At 49.5% G+C, this 17,752-nt stretch overlaps 1 protein-coding gene across 1 annotated transcript in view; it reads left to right on the top strand.

The window, feature by feature from the left end:
* Positions 1–11,380: 11,380 nt before the first annotated feature.
* Positions 11,381–17,752, top strand: part of CDCP1 (CUB domain containing protein 1) — a 29,316-nt gene continuing 22,944 nt past the window's right edge. Inside the window, exons 1-3 of the mRNA XM_029917864.1 lie at positions 11,381–11,555; positions 12,483–12,692; positions 16,913–17,275. Of these exons, the coding sequence (XP_029773724.1) occupies positions 11,381–11,555; positions 12,483–12,692; positions 16,913–17,275 (748 nt within the window). The remainder of the gene's footprint in view (positions 11,556–12,482; positions 12,693–16,912; positions 17,276–17,752) is intronic.

Here is a 17,752-nt window from a genome sequence, read left to right as displayed (position 1 = left end):
TTTATTTCTTTATTTTGAGAGACAGGAGAGAGCGAGAGAGAGAGAGAGAGAGAGAGAGCACGAGCAAGAAAGGGGCAGAGGGAGAGGGAGAGAGAGGATCCTAAACAGGCATAGCATTGTCAGTGCAGAGCCCAGCATGGGGCTTGAACTCACAAACCATGAGATCATGACCTGAGCTAAAACCAAGAGTCGGACACTTAACCGATGCCACCATGCAGGCGCCCTGTTTTCCCTTTTCCTTTTTATTTACGTTTTTTACCACAATTAAGAAAAAAGAGTGGCGCTCACGTTAGGATCCCAAGGCTTGCTTTGTAAATGCACTGGCGTGTCGGCGTCACATCCCACAGCGTCCCTCCTTCCACAAGCCTAACTCAAGTCCCTCCCGGTTCAGACCACTCGGCCTTTACTCAGAAGCCAACAGGCCTTTCTCCTCCTCTTCAGAGCTGGAGAAACAGTAGTTTGTTGGAGCCAGAAGTGTGAGGCTCTCTGCAAAAACCTAGGAACTTGAGGGCAGAGACCTTGAATCGTTTGTGGACAAGACCCCATGCCCAGCACCCTGCGGTCACAAAGAGGGACTCCGGGGGAGTTAGTGCCCGTCTGGAAGGATGGGGGGGTGGGATTTGAACCTCTCATCAGAACAACTTTTTTTTTAATTTTGTTAATGTTTTATTTATTTTTGACACAGAAACAGAGCATGAGAGGGGGAGGGGCAGAGAGAGAAGGAGACACAGAACCAGAAGCAGGCTCCAGGCTCTGAGCTGTCAGCACAGAGCCCGACGCGGGGCTCGAACCCATGAATGTGAGATCTGACCTGAGCCGAAGTCAGAGACTTAACTGACTGAGCCACCCAGGCGCCCCAGAGCAACTTTCAAAGAGTTAACTATTGTTTCTCTGAGTCTTCAAAATTGTTTAATTGAGGCACGCAATAAAATACATAAATCTTAGGTATACAGCTTGGTACATTTTCCGTATGTATACACACATATACATACACATGTATACGTGTGTGCGTCCTTCCGGCACCCCAGAATTCTCCTCCGCCCCCTTCTGAGTTAATACTTGTCCCCCAGGGCATTCGCTGTTCTGACTTATGCAAGCATCGATCGGTTTTGTCTTCTGGAACTTGATATAACAGAATCATATAGTCTTTTGTGTGTGGATTCTTGTCTGACCATCTCGCTGCTCACTTTGTGTTTGTTTTGTTTTGTTTTGTTTTGTTTTGTTTTAATGTTTATTTATCTTTGGGAGAGAAAGAGACAGAGCCTGAGCAGGGGAGGGGAAGAGAGATCACGACCTGAGCGGAAGTCGGACGCTTAACTGCCTGAGCCACCGAGGTGCTCCCCTGGTTTTTTGTTTTGTTTTCTTTTTGTTTTACTTTTTTAATGTTTGTTTTTGAGAGACAGAGACAGAGCATGAGCAGGGAGGGCAGAGAGAGAGGGAGACACAGGATTCAAAGCAGGCTCCAGGCTGTGAGCTGTCAGCACAGAGCCCAACATGGGATTCCAACTCATGAACAGCGAGATCATGACTTGAGCCAAAGTTAGAAGCTGAACTGACTGAGCCACCCAGGCGCCCCAGTTTTGTTTTGCTTTAAAGTTTATTTATTTATTTTGAGAGAGAAAGAGAGATTAGGAGTTGGGGAGGGGCAGAGAGAGGGAGAGAGAATCCCAAACAGGCTCCACACTGCCAGCACAGAGCCCGACATGGGGCTCGAACTCACTCACTGTGAGATCATGGGCCACTCAACCAACAGAGCCACCCGGGCTCCCCTTGCTGCTCCTTTTGTATCAGAACCCGAACAACTAATCCGTTAGGTGGGGCCATTGGAACAAAGCCCTTTAGGGCGGGAACACTAAAGAAAGTAGAGATTCAGCAACTTGTAAAGATTTGGCAGCTGGGAAAGGGGAGGTATGGGCCTCTTGTCCTGAATATGTCCGTGGGCAGGCACGCAGATGGGGTCTTGGATCTGCGTCTTTGATTCTTCTCCACCCTTCCTTGGGATCCTTAGAGACTTTCACGGTCGCAGTAGCTCACGCTTCAGGGTCTGACAAAATGAATCTTTTTAACGTTTCATAAAATGTAAATGTGATTCACACTGGCCTTATGGCTTTGGAACATATCATCATGAATTATTTACAGTTGTTATGAGCTGAGTTGTGTGTGTTATTTAATTCTGCAATTCCCAAGTTTAAAGTCTGTTATTGGGCAACTTGTTCTCCCTCCGTGGCCCTCTTTGAAATCATTCCTTCACTCGGTGCACTTTGATTCAATCTGGAGTTAAATGTGAAAGTCCATGTTTTGGGCTGGCAAGAAGCCTTCAAATGGCCACAGTCCCAGAGAGATCTATACATAGATGCATCCACGTGCTCCAGACCGGAGCAGAATCCCTCAGAGCCCAGTGTCCTCACTGGCAGAATGGGAGATGATAGAAGCACCCACTCGGTGGGGCGGTTGCGGACATTGATAAATCCTTACCGAACACGAGCATGAAGGCAGCACATACAATGAGCACTCACTGAGTATTCACTGTGATTATCGCCTGGGCATGCCTGGTGCCTAGATTCCAGAGGCTTCTCACCCCGGGAGAGACTGATCAGTTCCTGCAACTTGTGTTGTGTCCTGTTTTATGTGGATGTGAGAAATTCACTCTTTTCCAGGTCGGCCTGCGGGTGACTTCCTGCCGTTGGGAAGACAGTCCCTGTTCAGTTCACCAGTGTGTAGATAGACCTGGCCAGGTCGCTGCCAGGTGGAGGTGGGGGGATCTAACCCAGTTATCCCCTCCACTGTCTGCAGGGCCTCACTGCCCCGGGGCCACAGATTAGTAAAACTGAATTTGGTGGTCTGACAGCCTGGCACCCTCCCCCCCACACAGCGGATCCCATTCAATACTTATGTTGGTGGCGATGCCCAGCCCCTTGGTGTCAGTCAGCAACTCATTGTGCCTCAGAAGAAACAGCAGCTGCTGGGGCGCCTGGGTGGCTCTGTCGGTTAAGCGTCTGACTTCAGCTCAGGTCATGATCTCACAGTTCATGAGTTCGAGCCCCACGTTGGGCTCTGTGCTGACCACTCAGAGCCTGGAACCTGCTTCTGATTCTGTGTCTCCCTCTCTCTCTGCCCCTCCCCAACTTGGGCTCTATCTCTCAAAAATAAACGTTGAAAGGAAGGGAGAGAGGGAGGAAAGAAAGAAAGAGAGAGAGAGAAAGAGCAAGAAAAAAGAGCGAGCACCTACTCTCTTCCTCCAGTTGACTTGACCACCCTTGGAGGCCTCCAGAAGGGCCGCTCGGTGTGGTAGAATGGACGGGGCAGGGGGGCTGGGGTCCAACCAGAATGTCCCAGCTGCCGCCTGTGTTCCAGAAACATGGGGAAGTGGAAGTCCTCTGGGCTGCAAAGGGTGCTGGGATGCCATGAGTCAACACCTACGAGCAGCTTTGATAAGCAGTGAATAGGGCCAGGCCGGCAGGGAAGGCGTGGAAAATCTAAGGAGGCCTCTGCGCTTGCACAACTTGAGAGTGAATGCCTCCTTCAAGCTCGCCCCAAGGTGCCATTCAGCCTCACCCTCGTCCCCGCCCAGCCCTGGGCTTCAGACTGTCCACAGGAGGAGCAGCTAACCTTGATCGACTACCTGGCGCCTTTTGAAGCACTTCATAGGTATTAACTCTTTTCCTCCTTACAACGGCTCTAGTATTATCCCCATTTGCAGTTGAGGAAAGTGAGGCACAGAGAAGCTAAGGAATTTGTCCAAGGACACACAGCCAGTGAGTGGTAGAGCCAAGAATCCATCCCGAGCAGTGAGATTCTAAAATCTAAGCTTCTTAACCACTATGCAAAGCTGCTAAGTTCTGCTGGTCCACTGGGGAAAGCCCAAACTCCCTGGCCACAACCACGCCCTTTGCAGCCTCTGTCTTCTCTGCCTCTTCTACCCACACTTCCCTGGGCCTCCAGCCAAAACAAGCTCCCTGGAGTGGCCCCGAGGGAGCCCCGTTCTCCGTACCTCTGGGCCTTTGCACTTGCTGTTCCCTCCACCGATCCTTCCTGACACGCGTCTCACTATCCCTGGCTGGCAAACTCCTCTTTATTTTTCAAGACCCATCTTAAGTTGTGCCTCCTCTGTGAAGCCTGCCTTGACCCCCACCCCTAGACAGTTAATTTCTGACCCCCAGGGTCTCCAGAGTACCTTGACTCTCCTTGGTGCCTAACGGTGCTATCAGGTGGGGTCTGGTGGGCAGACGAGCACATGTATATTCAGCGTACCTCAACTCAGCAACTGCTCCCTGCGGGGAGTAAAAGCAGGAGAGATTGTATAAACAGTGTGAGCGAGCCCACAGGGTGGGTGTGGGGTGTCCCTTCTGCTGGGGTCCCTTCCTCGGCCTCTCATGTTCTGACCTCCCATGCTCTGAGGGACCATCCACAATTTAACCAAATGCATTTTGCAAACCTGGCCCCTGAAACCAAATCACTGCGTCGTCTGGTGCTCACCCCGAGGAGCCGAGATCCGCGCCACGGATGAGCAAACGCCAGCCGCAGCCAGCGGACGTGAGGGAGGGTTTTGATGCATGACGGGACATCTTCCTCGGAGGACAGGACTATTTTGGCCAGAAGTACTTTTCTCCTCACGGGCTTGCTTGGGAATTTGACTCCCACGCAGGCTGTGACTGATCAGCCGAGCTGACTCACAGTTATGCCACTGGGCTTCTGCGTTCTGTCTCCCTCAGCATCCGGGGCCCTGCTGCGTGGCATCATCCACCTTAACAGGTGTCTCCAGGTGCCCAGGCCCTGTTGGGAGCTGCTTGGTGCCCGCGGTGGACGGAGACTGAATGAAGGCCATGCTTTCCTGGGAACCACACTCAGAATTGAGACAGCTGGTTATAATCCATCTAAACATTTTTATTTTATTTTTATTTATTTTTGAGACAGAGAGAGACAGTGCGAGCAGGGGAGGGGCAGAAAGAGAGGGAGACAGAATCTGAAGCAGGCTCCAGGCTCTAAACTGTCAGCACAGAGCCCGACGCGGGGCCCGAACCCACGAACTGTGAGATCATGACCTGAGCCGAAGTCGGACGCTTAACCGACGGAGCCACCCAGGCGCCCCACATTTGTTGGTCTTTTAAACTGTATTTGAGGGACGCTTGGGTGGCTCCGTCGGTTAAGCGTCCGACTTCGGCTCAGGTCGTGAGCTCACAGTCAGTGAGTTCGAGCCCCACATCACACTCTGTGCTGCTGGCTTGGAGCCTAGAGTCTGCTTCGGATTCTGTGTCTCCCTCTCTCTCTCTCTCTCTCTGCCCCTTCCCCACTCACATTCTCTCTCTCTCAAAAAAAAAATTTTTTTTAACTGTATGTGACGAATCTGGGAGCAAATAAGTTCCCCACTGTGTGTCTGGTGGAATCCCCTTCTTTGGGTTTATTTTCCTTGCCTGTGTTTTCTCTCCCGAAGAGATTGGATGACAGGGAGAAGAAAGCACAGGGCTGTTTGTACAATATCCTGTGATACGGTGATTAATGAATGGTGATTAAAACAATTGGAAATTCCCGCCTGAGAAGCCGCTTGTGGGGCAGAAACTAGCGAGGTTCTCCAAACAAGGAGCGGTGGGAAGGCAGGAGAGTGGAGAAGAGACGTGTGATTCATGACAGGAGCCCAGTGCCCGCAAGCCTCCCGGGCCTGGGAGCCCACGCGCCGCTTGCCCGAGGCTGGGCTGGGCTTGGGTTTCTTTCCACCTGGAAGACCTCAAAATCACGCCAGAAGGCTTTGTCTGAGTTTCTGTGGACTTGGATAATAGATCTCCCAAAATGACTGCACCAGTGAAATACCAAGTTCCTGGGGAGGCAAAAGAAAGAGATGTTGAAGAAGAGAACGCCCAACCACTTTCTTTAAACTTTTTTTAATGTGTATTTATTTTTGAGAGAGAGAGAGAGAGTGAGTGTGCTAGTGGGGGAGGGGCAGAGAGAGAGGGAGACATAGAATCATAAGCAGGCTCCAGGCTCCCAGCTGTCAGCACAGAGCCCGGTGGGGGGGCTCGAACCCACGAACTGTGAGATCATGACCTGAGCTGAAGTCAGATGCTCAACTGCCTGAGCCACCCAGGTGCCCCTCAGCCACTTTCTATAAGTTACAGCGCGTCTGTCCCACACTCAGATGTGCCCACCCGCTGGGGGTTGGCCGCGGTGGGAGGCTGAGATTTATTCCAGTGTTGGGATTTCCGATTTCAAGGTAGGATTAATGGTGGGGAATGCAGGAGGGAGAAATGTGCAAGCAGCATGTCGTTCTCAAACCCTGAGCATCTGTGATGAGGGTTAAGTGGTTTTGCACAAACAATGAGGGGTCGCTCTGCCCCTGGGCTGGGGGGAGTTGTGGGGGGAGGGGGTCTGGATTTCAAGCAGGTGCAAAGTTGGGTCATCAGCCTCTCAGCCTCTCGCTCCCCGTCTCCCCCTTCTGCTAATATATTCATCCCTGAAGTTGCGAGGGGCTGTGCTATGGGTAATGTGTGGTTGGCTGTGACCCTAGGAAGCAGCCTGTCTTGTGAATAGTCCCCTCGCTCTCCTGCTTTTGTTTCCTGTGGGGGAGGAGCTGGGAAGCCGGGTGGAGATTTCTGGTCTGGGGTACTAAAGGAGAGCTATGAATCACCACCGGGCTGTAGAATGTGCTGGAGGGGTGGGGAGGGGTCGCCTAGGAGGCAGAACAAAGAAACCCTGTGACGTAATAAAACTACAGCTGAAGTGAGTCATTTAACCCTTTCCAAGCTTCACCGTCTTTGTTTGCAGAATGAGTTAGAATGTAAATCTAGGTCATTTTGACCCCAAATAAAACATACAGGGGCGCCCTGGTGGCTCACAGTCAGTTAAGCGTCCAACTTCGGCTCAGGTCATGATCTCATGGTTTGTGGGTTTGAGCCCCGGAGCCTGGAGCCTGCTCCCTCTGTCTCTGCCCCTCTCCTTCCCACAATCTCTCTCTTTCTCAAAAATAAAGAAACAGAGGCAGCATTAGCGATTCGTGAAGGATGGATTGGTGTATTCCGTAACTAGAGTTGGGATAGCTGGCTTCCCATATGGAAAAAAATAGTAGAAGTGAATCCCTACCTCCCAGGAAAAAGGTCTTTCCAGTACAAAGTCTTAGGTCCCATTGGGACTTTATCATTCTTAAAGCCCTCCAGAGGCCGTTTAGAAACCTCTAGTGTGGACTGTTAACTCCCTGGGGGCAGGAACTCCAGTGGTTTTTGTCATTAAATCATTTGTACCAAGTACAGTCTCCTAGAACATATTATGAACCCAGACAGTGTTTGTTAAATGAATACACGATTTCATAGATTCTGCAAGAAAATAATTTTTCTAAAAGAGATTACACATCTTTTTCCTGGGCTGTCATTAATAGTAGAACAGATCATTGTACCCCAGAATTAGTTGGGGGTACTGACCTGCATGGAAGCAGGAGAAAAGAGCTGATGAGCTGAAAAGAGCACCTGGGTGGTTCAGTCATTTAAGTATCCAACTTCAGCTCAGGTCATGATCTCGCAGTTCATGGGTTTGAGCCCCTTGTCTGGCTCCGTGCTGACAGCTCAGAGCCTGGAGCTGCTTCGGATTCTGTGTCTCCCTCTCTGCCCCTCCCCCACTCTCACTCTTTGTCTTTGTCTCTCTCTCTCTCTCTCTCTCTCTCAAAAATAAGTAAACATTAAAAAAAAATTTTAAGGAAAAGAAAAGCTGAGTGGAGGCATTGTAGTGAGAGCCCCTTTGTTCTCGAAATTGAATTTAAAGATATTTTAAAATATTACACATGCCACGAGAGAAACAAGGCCTAGGATTTTATTAAGCTATATTTTAACTATGGTCATGACTACTCCTTTATTCATTTATTAAGTGCCTACTGTATGTAATAACACAATCTTTCTAACACGTTTCTTCCTCTTTTTCTTGTTTATTAAGGCATAACTTCCATATAATAAACTTCACCAATTTTAAGCGTACAGTTTGATGCATTGTGGCGTTTGTGTGCAGTGTGTAATCACCTCCAAGGTGGAGATACAGAAAGGCCCTCCCATCCTGCCCCCTGGGCCCGCATCCCCTGCCCCCTCCTCCAGCATCCGCCAGCTGCCGGTCTGCTTAACGTCTAACACTTAATGAAAATAACAATAATAATTGTAGAGTCAGGAATTTTGTTTTTCATATTTATCTGGTTTTAAGAGAGAAAGAGATGGAGCCGGAGCCGGGGAGGGACAGAGAGAGAGGGAAACAGGATCCAAAGCGGAGTCCGTGCTCATAGCAGAGAGTTCAACGTGGCCCTCAAACCCACGAACCTTGAGATCATGACCCGAGCCGAAGTCAGACGTTTAACCAACTGAGCCACCCAGGCGCCCCTAGAGTCAGGAATTTTGAAATAATGCTGTAACCAAAGGGTGTACACGCAGACAGAAGAGAAGTAAGAATGGGGAGGGAACTGATCACCCGGCTAAGCGGGGCTGCAGTCCGGACGCTGGACGCAGCCTCACTTGACAGTGAATTAGCCCCACGGGAGACCCAGGGTCAGAGGCTGCCAGAGAGCCTGCCATGCCTCCCGAGACTGGGTGTTCCAAGAGGTTTTTTTTTTACAAATAACATGGGGAGACTTTTTTACGATTACAGAAAAAGAACGCAAGATTGACAAACACCGCTTGGACTAAAGTCTGACACCTGGGTTTCTGAACACGGATCTGGGTTCATTTTAAGTTTTTATTTATTTACTTATTTATTTATTTATATATTTATTTTTGAGATGGGGGAGGGTGCACAAGCGGGGGAGGGGCAGAGAGAAAGGGAGACAGCGGATCTGAAGTGGGCTCTGTGCTGACAGCAGAGAGCCCTACGTGGGGCTTGAACTCATGATCTGCCAGATCATGACCTGAGCCAGAGGCAGACACTTAACCAGCTGAGCCACTCAGGAACCCCCGGATTCATTTTGACTTGATGTCTTAAAGAGCCCCTGAGCCTTCAGGTCCGTCCCTGAAGATTTTAAATGGCGACGCTTCTTGAAGATGAAGCATTGGAATAAATGAGTTCTGCCAGGGAGAATGTTTTCTCTCTCTGAAGCTGTTAATTAAAAAGCTGGGTGGGGGGGCGCCTGGGTGGCTCAGTCGGTTGAGCGTCCGACTTCGGCTCAGGTCATGATCTCATGGTTCATGGGTTCGAGCCCCGCATCGGGCTCTGTGCTGACAGCTAGCTCAGAGCCTAGAGCCTGTCTTCAGATTTTGTACCTCCTTCTCTCTCTGACCCTTCTGTGGGGTCTCTATCTGTCTCTCAAAAACATCATTTAAAAAAATAGATTTTTTTTTAAAAAGAGCTTAAAGCCCCTGGTTCTCACCAAGACTTACTAGCCCGAACGGAAATACAGGAGTGGTGGTCTGTCTGTCTATCTGTCTGTCTGTGAGATGCTGCCAAATGCAGCAAAGGCAAGAATATGGATGGAGATTACAGTTTTTCACGGAGCCGTTGGGGGCTTGTAACTTCGGCCCCACGGGGACAGCAGTCACCGTCTGGATCCCCAGCCCACCACTGTAATGACAGGCAAATTCCTGCTGCCTTCCGGTAGAAAGGTGCTCCTGTTCTGATCACAGGAGGAGAAAACAAATGAACAAGGAGCACGGTGCTCTCAAAGCCCAGAGCAGGGAGGGACATAAAGCAGGAAGACGGGGGGTGCAGGAGGAGGGGAGCCCTTCAGGAGGCTGGCCAGGGAAGGTCACTCTGAGGAGATGACCTTTGAACTGAGACTGGAATGACCCAAAGGACTCAGCTTTTGCTAGAGAAAGAGCCTTTTAGAAATCAGGATTAGCACATACAAAGGCCGTGGGGAAGGGAAGGAGGTTCGTGTGGTCAGGAAAGAAGGCAAAGGTGGTCGCTGGGCCAAACAGGGAGGGGTACGAGCTGAAGTTGGAAAGATTAAGACATTTTGCCACCAAAATGCAAACCGAAGCCATCTTGAAAGCAAAGTCGGGAAGGCAGTCGAGCTGGTGTCCCGGCACCCTGAGGCACGTGTCCCCACCGGGCAGTAGCTGGGGATGTGTCCGTTGCAAAGTCACTTCTTCCTCGGGTACTGATCACAGACCGGGAGCTGGCAGGAAGGGGTAGGTTTTGCTGACCCAGCCCCCTCCTTTTATAAATGGAGGAACAGTGGCCCAAAGAGGGTAAAGTTCTTCCTGATAAAAATGGACAAGATATTTGCAGTTCACTATCACAGACTGAGGGCTCAGTCACCACACTATATAAAGAGCAGCTGGCTGGCCAGGCCAAAGCAGAGCAGACAAGGTGGGGGAGAGATTCAACAAGAGGATGGCGGAAGTCCCTACATTTCATCACACGTAGCTGCTGGCCCGGGGAATACACGTGTGCTCATACCTTCCCGTGGGAGGAGAAGTGCATGTAGCCTGCACGTAGCCTAGCAGTTTTGATAAAATTAAAGCACGTGGCTGGTCAAAAAACTGGAAGGAACTCAGATGTCACCCAGCAGGTGCATGGAAATAAACACACCGTGGTCTATGCAGATAACAGTGCCCCACTTAGGAGTGAAAAGAAACAAAGTACTAATCCCTGCAGGAAAAGTGGATTAATTTCACAAACGTGCTAAGCAAAGAAACCAGGCACCAAAGGGAATATCCTGTAGGGTTCAGTTTATATGGAGGTCTGGGCTGGGCAAAACCAATGGATAGTTTTCTGGGACCAGAAGCCGAGGCTGACTGAAAAATGATACTAAAGGGATGTTTAGGGGTGATGAAAATTTTTTATATCTTGATTGTGATAGGGGTTATGTGTATATACATTTGTTAACCTCTTAAAATGAGTGGATCGTTTTCAGCATATGTAACTATAGCTCAACAACATTGATTTTATTGATTTTCTATATTGAGAGAGAGTGTGCAAGAGAGAGACACGGCACGTGCCTGCATGAGCAAAGGAGGGACAGAGAGAGGGGGAGAAAGAGAGAATCCCAAATAGGCTTCATGTTCAGCACCGAGCCCTAGGTGGGGATCGGACCCACAAACCATGCGATCATGACCTGAACTGAAATCAAGAGTTGGATGCTTAACCCACTGAGCCGTCCAGGCACCTCTTAATAAATTTGCTTTTAATTTTTTTCACATTTATTCATTTTTGAGAGACAGAGAGAGACAGAGCATGAGCAGGGGAGGGGCAGAGAGAGGGAGACACAGAATTGGAAGTAGGTTCCAGGCTCTGAACTGTCAGCACAGAGCCTGACACAGGGCTCAAACTCACGGATGGAGAGATCATGACCTGAGCTTAACTTGATGGTTGCCCAAGTGCACCAATAAGTCTGCTTTTAAATAAATTTTTTAAAAGGGTGGGGAAAGCAGAGCAGGTTAGATTGCTGCTGATTCATTGGCTGAACACTTAATGGACACCTTCCATGAGCAGGTGCATCAGAAGTACTGGCCATGCCTTTGTCCCCGAACGTGGTGGGCAGAACACCCACGTCAGCCCTGCACGTCTCTGTGAGCCCCTGGGACCCCCCACGGGACTCACCTACACACGACTGCCCATCATCCGCTGCCCGCAGGCCGTCAGCTCCCCAGAGACCCAAAGTCAGGACCCAAGTTGGGGAAGGAGCCAAGATGGCTCTTGTTCATGGATCAGGGCCCTGTCCTGACCTGTGCATACACCTCTGTTTAATGCTCAGCCCACATCTCACTGGCCTGGTATTGTCCATTCAGATCATTTTGCGGAACCCCATTCTACAGTATTAGCATCATTTAGCTCTACCTTTCAAAGTTCGTTGACACAATGTGTTTATATCTCATTTCTGCAAACATTTTCCTAGCCTCCACTACTGTGTGTATGCATATCCCTGGCGTGTGCAGCGCACAGGGCAGGAGACAGCGGCTCTTTGCAAACAAATATGTCACTGTGTAGATAGACTTCTGCACATGGACTTCCGTCTACAGTCACACCTGCAGAAGCGGTGCGGCAGTTTCTCTGATTGCTGTCTGATGCTGCACAAATTGGGTATCTGTACGTATACGGCTCAAGGCATCTAGGATGCAGTACAGTGTTTTTAATTTTTAGAAAAATTAATAAAACAAATAGGAGGAGCACCTAGGTGGCTCAGTCAGTTAAGCATCCGACTTCAGCCTCAAGTCATGATCTCATGACTTCGGCCCCACATCAGGCTCTGTGCTGACAGCTCAGAGCCTGGAGCCTGCTTTGGGTTCTGTCTCTCTCTCTCTCTCTCTCTGTCCCTTTGCTCATGCTCTGTCTCTCAAAAGTAAATAAACTTAAAAAAATTTTTAAATAAGGCAAACAAGAGATATTTCTCAGCACCCCATTGGCCATAGCCTGGCTCTTTCGTATCGGTAAGGACAGCCCTGTCACTTTACATCACTCTCCTCAGACCAGGAGGGAGGGAAGAAAGGTGTCAAAGAGGGTGTCCTCCCTGGACCAGCAGAGGGGAAGGCAGCATGCTTGGAGATCTAAAACATCCTACTCACTCCTGTTTTTCTTCCTTCTTCTAGAAGCTTCCGAGATTGCTCTGCCACCTGGAAGTGACATTACGGTTCTCATAAAGCCTGGGACCCCAGCTCTGCCGTTGAAGCCCTGTTACATCATCCATAATAAAAGACAGTTAACCACATTGATCATCAGATCAGGAGAAAAGGTGAACTTTTCCTTTAACTGTCAGAACCCAGAGAAGCACTTTGTCATCGAGACCCAGAAGAGTATTGGTAAGTACACACTCATCAACTGTGTGGCCTCCCTGCCTCTCTTTCCGGTGCTGAGCCTGTCTCTAAGTCGAGAGAGGTAAGGTCTGTTCTGAAACTCCATACTGTTTAGCTCTTAAGGGGCCATTGGGGGTTTTAAATGCTTTATGCAGGTTAAGTTATTAAATCTCCAAAAGAGCCCTTTGAGAAACTCACAAAGATGGGGAAACTCACAAGGGGGTGCAAGGCAGAGAGAGAGAGAATCCCAAGCAGGCTCCACACCATCGGCGCAGAGCCCAATGCAGGGCTCAGTCTCACAAACCGTGAGATCGGGCACTGAACCACCCGACTGAGCCCACCACGCTGTTTCTTGATAGAGCTTTAGACTTCAGGTCTGGAATACCCCAGCTGATGTGCCGAAGTGTTTGTCAACTAAAGTTTAACGTTGTGAAACTAAAACTTTAAAGTTAACTTAATTCAAATTTAAGCTGATTTAGTTTGAGACTAAAATTTTGCTTATGAGGAGCAAAAAGGAAAGGAGTTGGAAGACAAAGAAATTGGAGGGGCACCTGGCTGGTTCAGTCGGTGGAGCACATGACTCTTGATCTGGGGGTTGTAGGTTTGAATCCCATGCTGGCTGTAGCGATTACTTAAAAATAAAATCTTTTTTTTTTTAAAAAAAAAAAAAAAAGGAGGATGGCCTGGTTGGCTCAGTCGGTTGAGCGTCCGACTTGGGCTCAGGTCATGATCTCACGATCTGTGAGTTCGAGCCCCACGTCGGGCTCTGTGCTGACCGCTCAGAGCCTGGAACCTGCTTCAGATTCTGTATCTCCCTCTCTCTCTACCCCTCCCCTGCTCACATTCTATCTCTCTCTCTCTCAAAAATAAATAAGCATTACAAACTTTTTTAAAATTTCTTTGCTTTACATTAAAAATAAATGAATTGGGCAATGGATAAGCAAGGAAAGAGGTAAAATAAACCTTAGGAAGAAGACAGTTAGAAAAGTAAAAGAAATTAAAGTGCTTACCAGCGGCTTTGAAACTCCATCAGGTAACTAAAGCTAAGGTGTGGTTCTCTATAAAGACGAATTAAATAGATCTCTGACTAGTCTCCTGGAAAAAAGAAAGAGAAAATACAAATACACAGCTTTGAAAGGCTAAAATGTTGCTTTCATGACATTTACAGAGGCGATTTCTAAAATAGACTGTATATAACATTATGGTAATAAATGTGAAAATCTGAATAAAAGGAATACTTTTCAGGGAAAATTCAATGAGCCAGAATGACTCATAGAAAGGTAGGAAACCCAAATCAGTAAATAACCAAAGAGGAGATTGCAAAAAATGTGCAAGGTGGAGGAAAGTGGGGTTTGGGTTATTAGAGATGGAAGATAATTTCTCTAATATTTAAACCATTCTAGGGGAACCTAGGTGGCTCAGTCAATTGAGTGCCTGACTCTTTTTTTAATGTTTTTTAATTTATTTTTGAGAAAGAGAGACAGCGTGAGCAGGGGAGGGGCAGAGAAAGAGGGAGACACAGAATCCAAAGCAGGCTCCAGGCTCTAGCTATCAGCACAGAGCCTGATGCGGGGCTCGAACCCACAAACCATGAGATCATGACCTGAGCCAAAACCAGACGCTCAACCGACCGAGCCCCCCAGGCACCCCGATTCTTTATTTCAGCTCAGGTTGTGATCCCAGGGTCAAGGGATCAAGCCCCGTGTTGGGCTCTGCACTGACAGTGTGGAGTCTGTTTGGGATTCTGTCTCTGTCCCTCACCCCCTCAAATTTAATAAAGAAAAGAAAAGAAAGAAAATTCTAGAAGAGGGTTGGCAAACCTTTTCTGTAAAAGGCTGGATGGCAAACCTCTCAGAGTGTCTCCGCCCCAACCACTGAGCTCTGCCTGTAACAGCAGGAAACCAGCCACAGAAAATAGGTAAACTGGGCAGTGTCGTGCCACATGTTTCTTCTCTGTAGCAGGTATTGGGCCGGACTGGGCCCACGGGCTGTGACTTGCTGACCCCTCCCTATTCCGGAGCACAGAAAAAGGTGTCACTTCACAATTCGTGGAATAAAGCTCTTACAACCCTAATATCCAAATGTGCCAGACCATAAAAAAGAAAACCGCTGTCTAAATAGGGCGACAGGATCCCACAAGAGCCCAGCGGGACCCAATCCATGTGACCCTGGGCACACTGGAGGTGTGGCTGCCAAACCTGGAAAGAAGTGGCTTCACAGAATGAAGTTTCTATGAGCTCCTAAAAATAGACACTCTGCTTACCCACACACAACATCTCACGTCAGCCAACTTTGTCACCTTTTTATCTAATCCTGCTGTGTAGATTAGGCAACACGCCGTGCCGGCAAGAACTCAATGTGGACCAAACACAGCCGGGCTTTCCTCCTGGGGTGTCGTGCATTGCACACACACTTGTCACCAAAGCTCCAGGAATGCTTTGCAAACATAAGCGTTTGGGTGTGAGCGACCTCGGAGGTCCTTAGACAGCTCTGAAAGTCTCCCGGTACTTTCAGACACCCCGCTGGGGGGAGCAGTAAGCATTTGAAGAGTCCCCTCCGAGTGGCCGAGTGGCCGGAAGCCAGGCCACTGACCCCGTTCCCTGCACCGGGGACAACGAAAGCCTCGCCGTCTGTGTCTGCTTCTGTCACTTCTTCCACACGCGTGTTCCCTCCTCCAGGGCAGGGTTTCTTGCTTTGTTTTAAAAGGCTTAGGAAACAAAAACATATCAAAGGATGTTATCAGCTGCTAGCCTTTGGGGAGAAAAAAGTCAACTGCAGTGGTAATAAAACGCCAACATGGCCGTGGCGGGTCCATAACCGCGCCTCTGGGCTCCAGCCATCAAGGGGGGTGGGCGTTCAGAGGGTACTTGGTATGTCGATGGGAAAAGCAGGGTGCCTTAAAAATTGTGAAACCGTGACTGTCTCAGACCTGGGAAAGCGGGATAGATACCCCATCGCACAGGCTCTATTGCAGAGGGCCTCCATCTGGCCTCCAGGAAGGCTGGAATCGAGGCCCACCGACTGAACCGCAGTGACTAAATCTGGGAAAGGCAGTAGTTAGGAGGTGACTTGCATCTGGTTTGGAAGCAGAGCCGGACACAAGGATTTTTTGTTGTTGTTAATATTTTTTTTAAGTTACTTTAATTTTTTTTAATGTTTATTTATTTTTGAGAAGGAGAAACAGAGCTCAAGATGGGGAGGGGCAGAGAGAGAGGGAGACAGAATCCCAAGCAAGCTCCAGGCTCTGAGCTGTCAGCATAGAGCCTGACACAGGGCTCGAACTCACAAACCATGAGATCATGACCTGAGCCAAAGTCAGACGCTTAACGGACTAGGCCACCCAGGTGTCCCTGTTGTTAATATTTTTAGTGTTTAAAGGCACCTGTGTGGCTCAGTCAGTTAGGCCTCTGACTTTGCCTCAGGTCATGATCTCATGGGTCCCGAGTTCGAGCCCCACGTCAGACTCCTTGATGAGAGCTCAGATCCTGGAGCCTGCTTTACATTCTGTGTCTCCTTCTCTCTGTACTCCTCCCCTGCTGTGCTCTCTCTGTCTCTCAAAAAATAAAACATTAAAAACCATTTTTAAATATTTTTAACGTTTATTTATTTTTGAGAAAGAGGGAGAACCAGCAAGGGAGGGATAGAGAAATGGGGGACAGAAGATCCAAAGCATGTTCCGTGCTGATGGCAGAGAGCCCGGCACTCATGAACAATGAGACTGTGACCTGAGCCAAAGTCAGAGGCACAGGGATTTTTTAAGTCATCTGTCGAGAGAGCACGATTGGAAGAAACTTACGAAGCGGTGAGAGCAGCGGGGTAGAGCCAAAGGAAGAAGTAAGCAAAGGTGTGGTTTTAGCTGGTGTGACCACAGGCCAATGCTGGCATCGGAGTGGCAGTCCCAGGCTATGTGACACAAAGCAGGGAGGTCAGGCTTGTCACCCCTGCGGTGGGCAGCGATCGGCTGTGGGCTGCTGCCCATCCTGGGACATTGGGAGGGGGCCGGAGGGGGCGGGAGGAGGGGCCAGTAGGTGCGGGACAACCTCTCAGGCTTTCTGCCCCAAGGGGGTTCCCCAGAGAAGAGTGAGCTACTGGCCGCCAGCACTCACGCAGCCAGGAGACGCTGCGTCTGCCTGGCGGTGGCCCCACGTCCACCACAGGAGTCGAGAGGGACAGTGAGTGACCTGGTAGCGTTTGTGACCGAGCTTGCTCTTGTGACTGTGTTTCAGACTGCATGTCAGGCCCGTGTCCTTTCGGGGAGGTTGCGCTTCAGCCCTCAACGTCGGTGCTGCCCACCCTCAACAGAACTTTCATCTGGGACGTCAGAGCTCACAAGAGCATTGGCCTCGAGCTGCAGTTCTCAGTCCCTCGCCTGAGGCAGGTGGCGCCGGGCGTGAGCTGCCCAGATGGAGTCACGTACACCATCAGCGGCCGCATCGACGCCACCGTGGTCAGGATCGGGACCTTCTGCAGCAACGGCACCGTGTCCCGCATCAAAATGCAAGAAGGCGTGAAGATGGCCTTGCACTTGCCATGGTTCCACAAAAGAAACTTCTCTGGCTTCAGCATCGCAAACCGGTCTTCTATAAAACGTGAGCACACCCCCTCTGTCCCCACTGTTTGCTGAGGCTGAAGCATACCAAAAATCCCCGTTGCTCTGGACGGGGATGCGGGCAGTATGGTGTGGATACCTCGAAGGAAGAGCCCACTCTTTGGAAGTGGTGCGGATCTCCTGGTGTGATGCCGCCCCTCTCTGTTTTTTTTTTTTTAAGTTTATTCATTTTTGAAAGACAGAGACACAGTAGAGGAGGGGCAGAGAGAGAGAAAGGAGACACAGAATCTGAAGCAGGCTCCAAGCTCTGAGCTGTCAGCACAGAGCCCGATGCAGGGTTCGAACTCACGAACTGTGAAATAATGACCTGAGCCAAAGTCGGATGCTTAATCGACTGAGCCACCCAGGTGCCCCGTCACCTTTCCCCAGTAAACAAACCGGGATGCCACTCTCTTTTCGTGGCCCTTTGTTGCCTGTGAGGTTTGTTTTCAAAACATGCAGTGGCATTGGCCCCACA

The sequence above is a fragment of the Suricata suricatta genome, chromosome 12 (assembly GCF_006229205.1).
Source record: "Suricata suricatta isolate VVHF042 chromosome 12, meerkat_22Aug2017_6uvM2_HiC, whole genome shotgun sequence".
Classification (NCBI taxonomy): domain Eukaryota; kingdom Metazoa; phylum Chordata; class Mammalia; order Carnivora; family Herpestidae; genus Suricata; species Suricata suricatta.
Note: the sequence above shows the minus strand (reverse complement) of the source record. Positions and strands in the feature narration are given on the sequence as shown.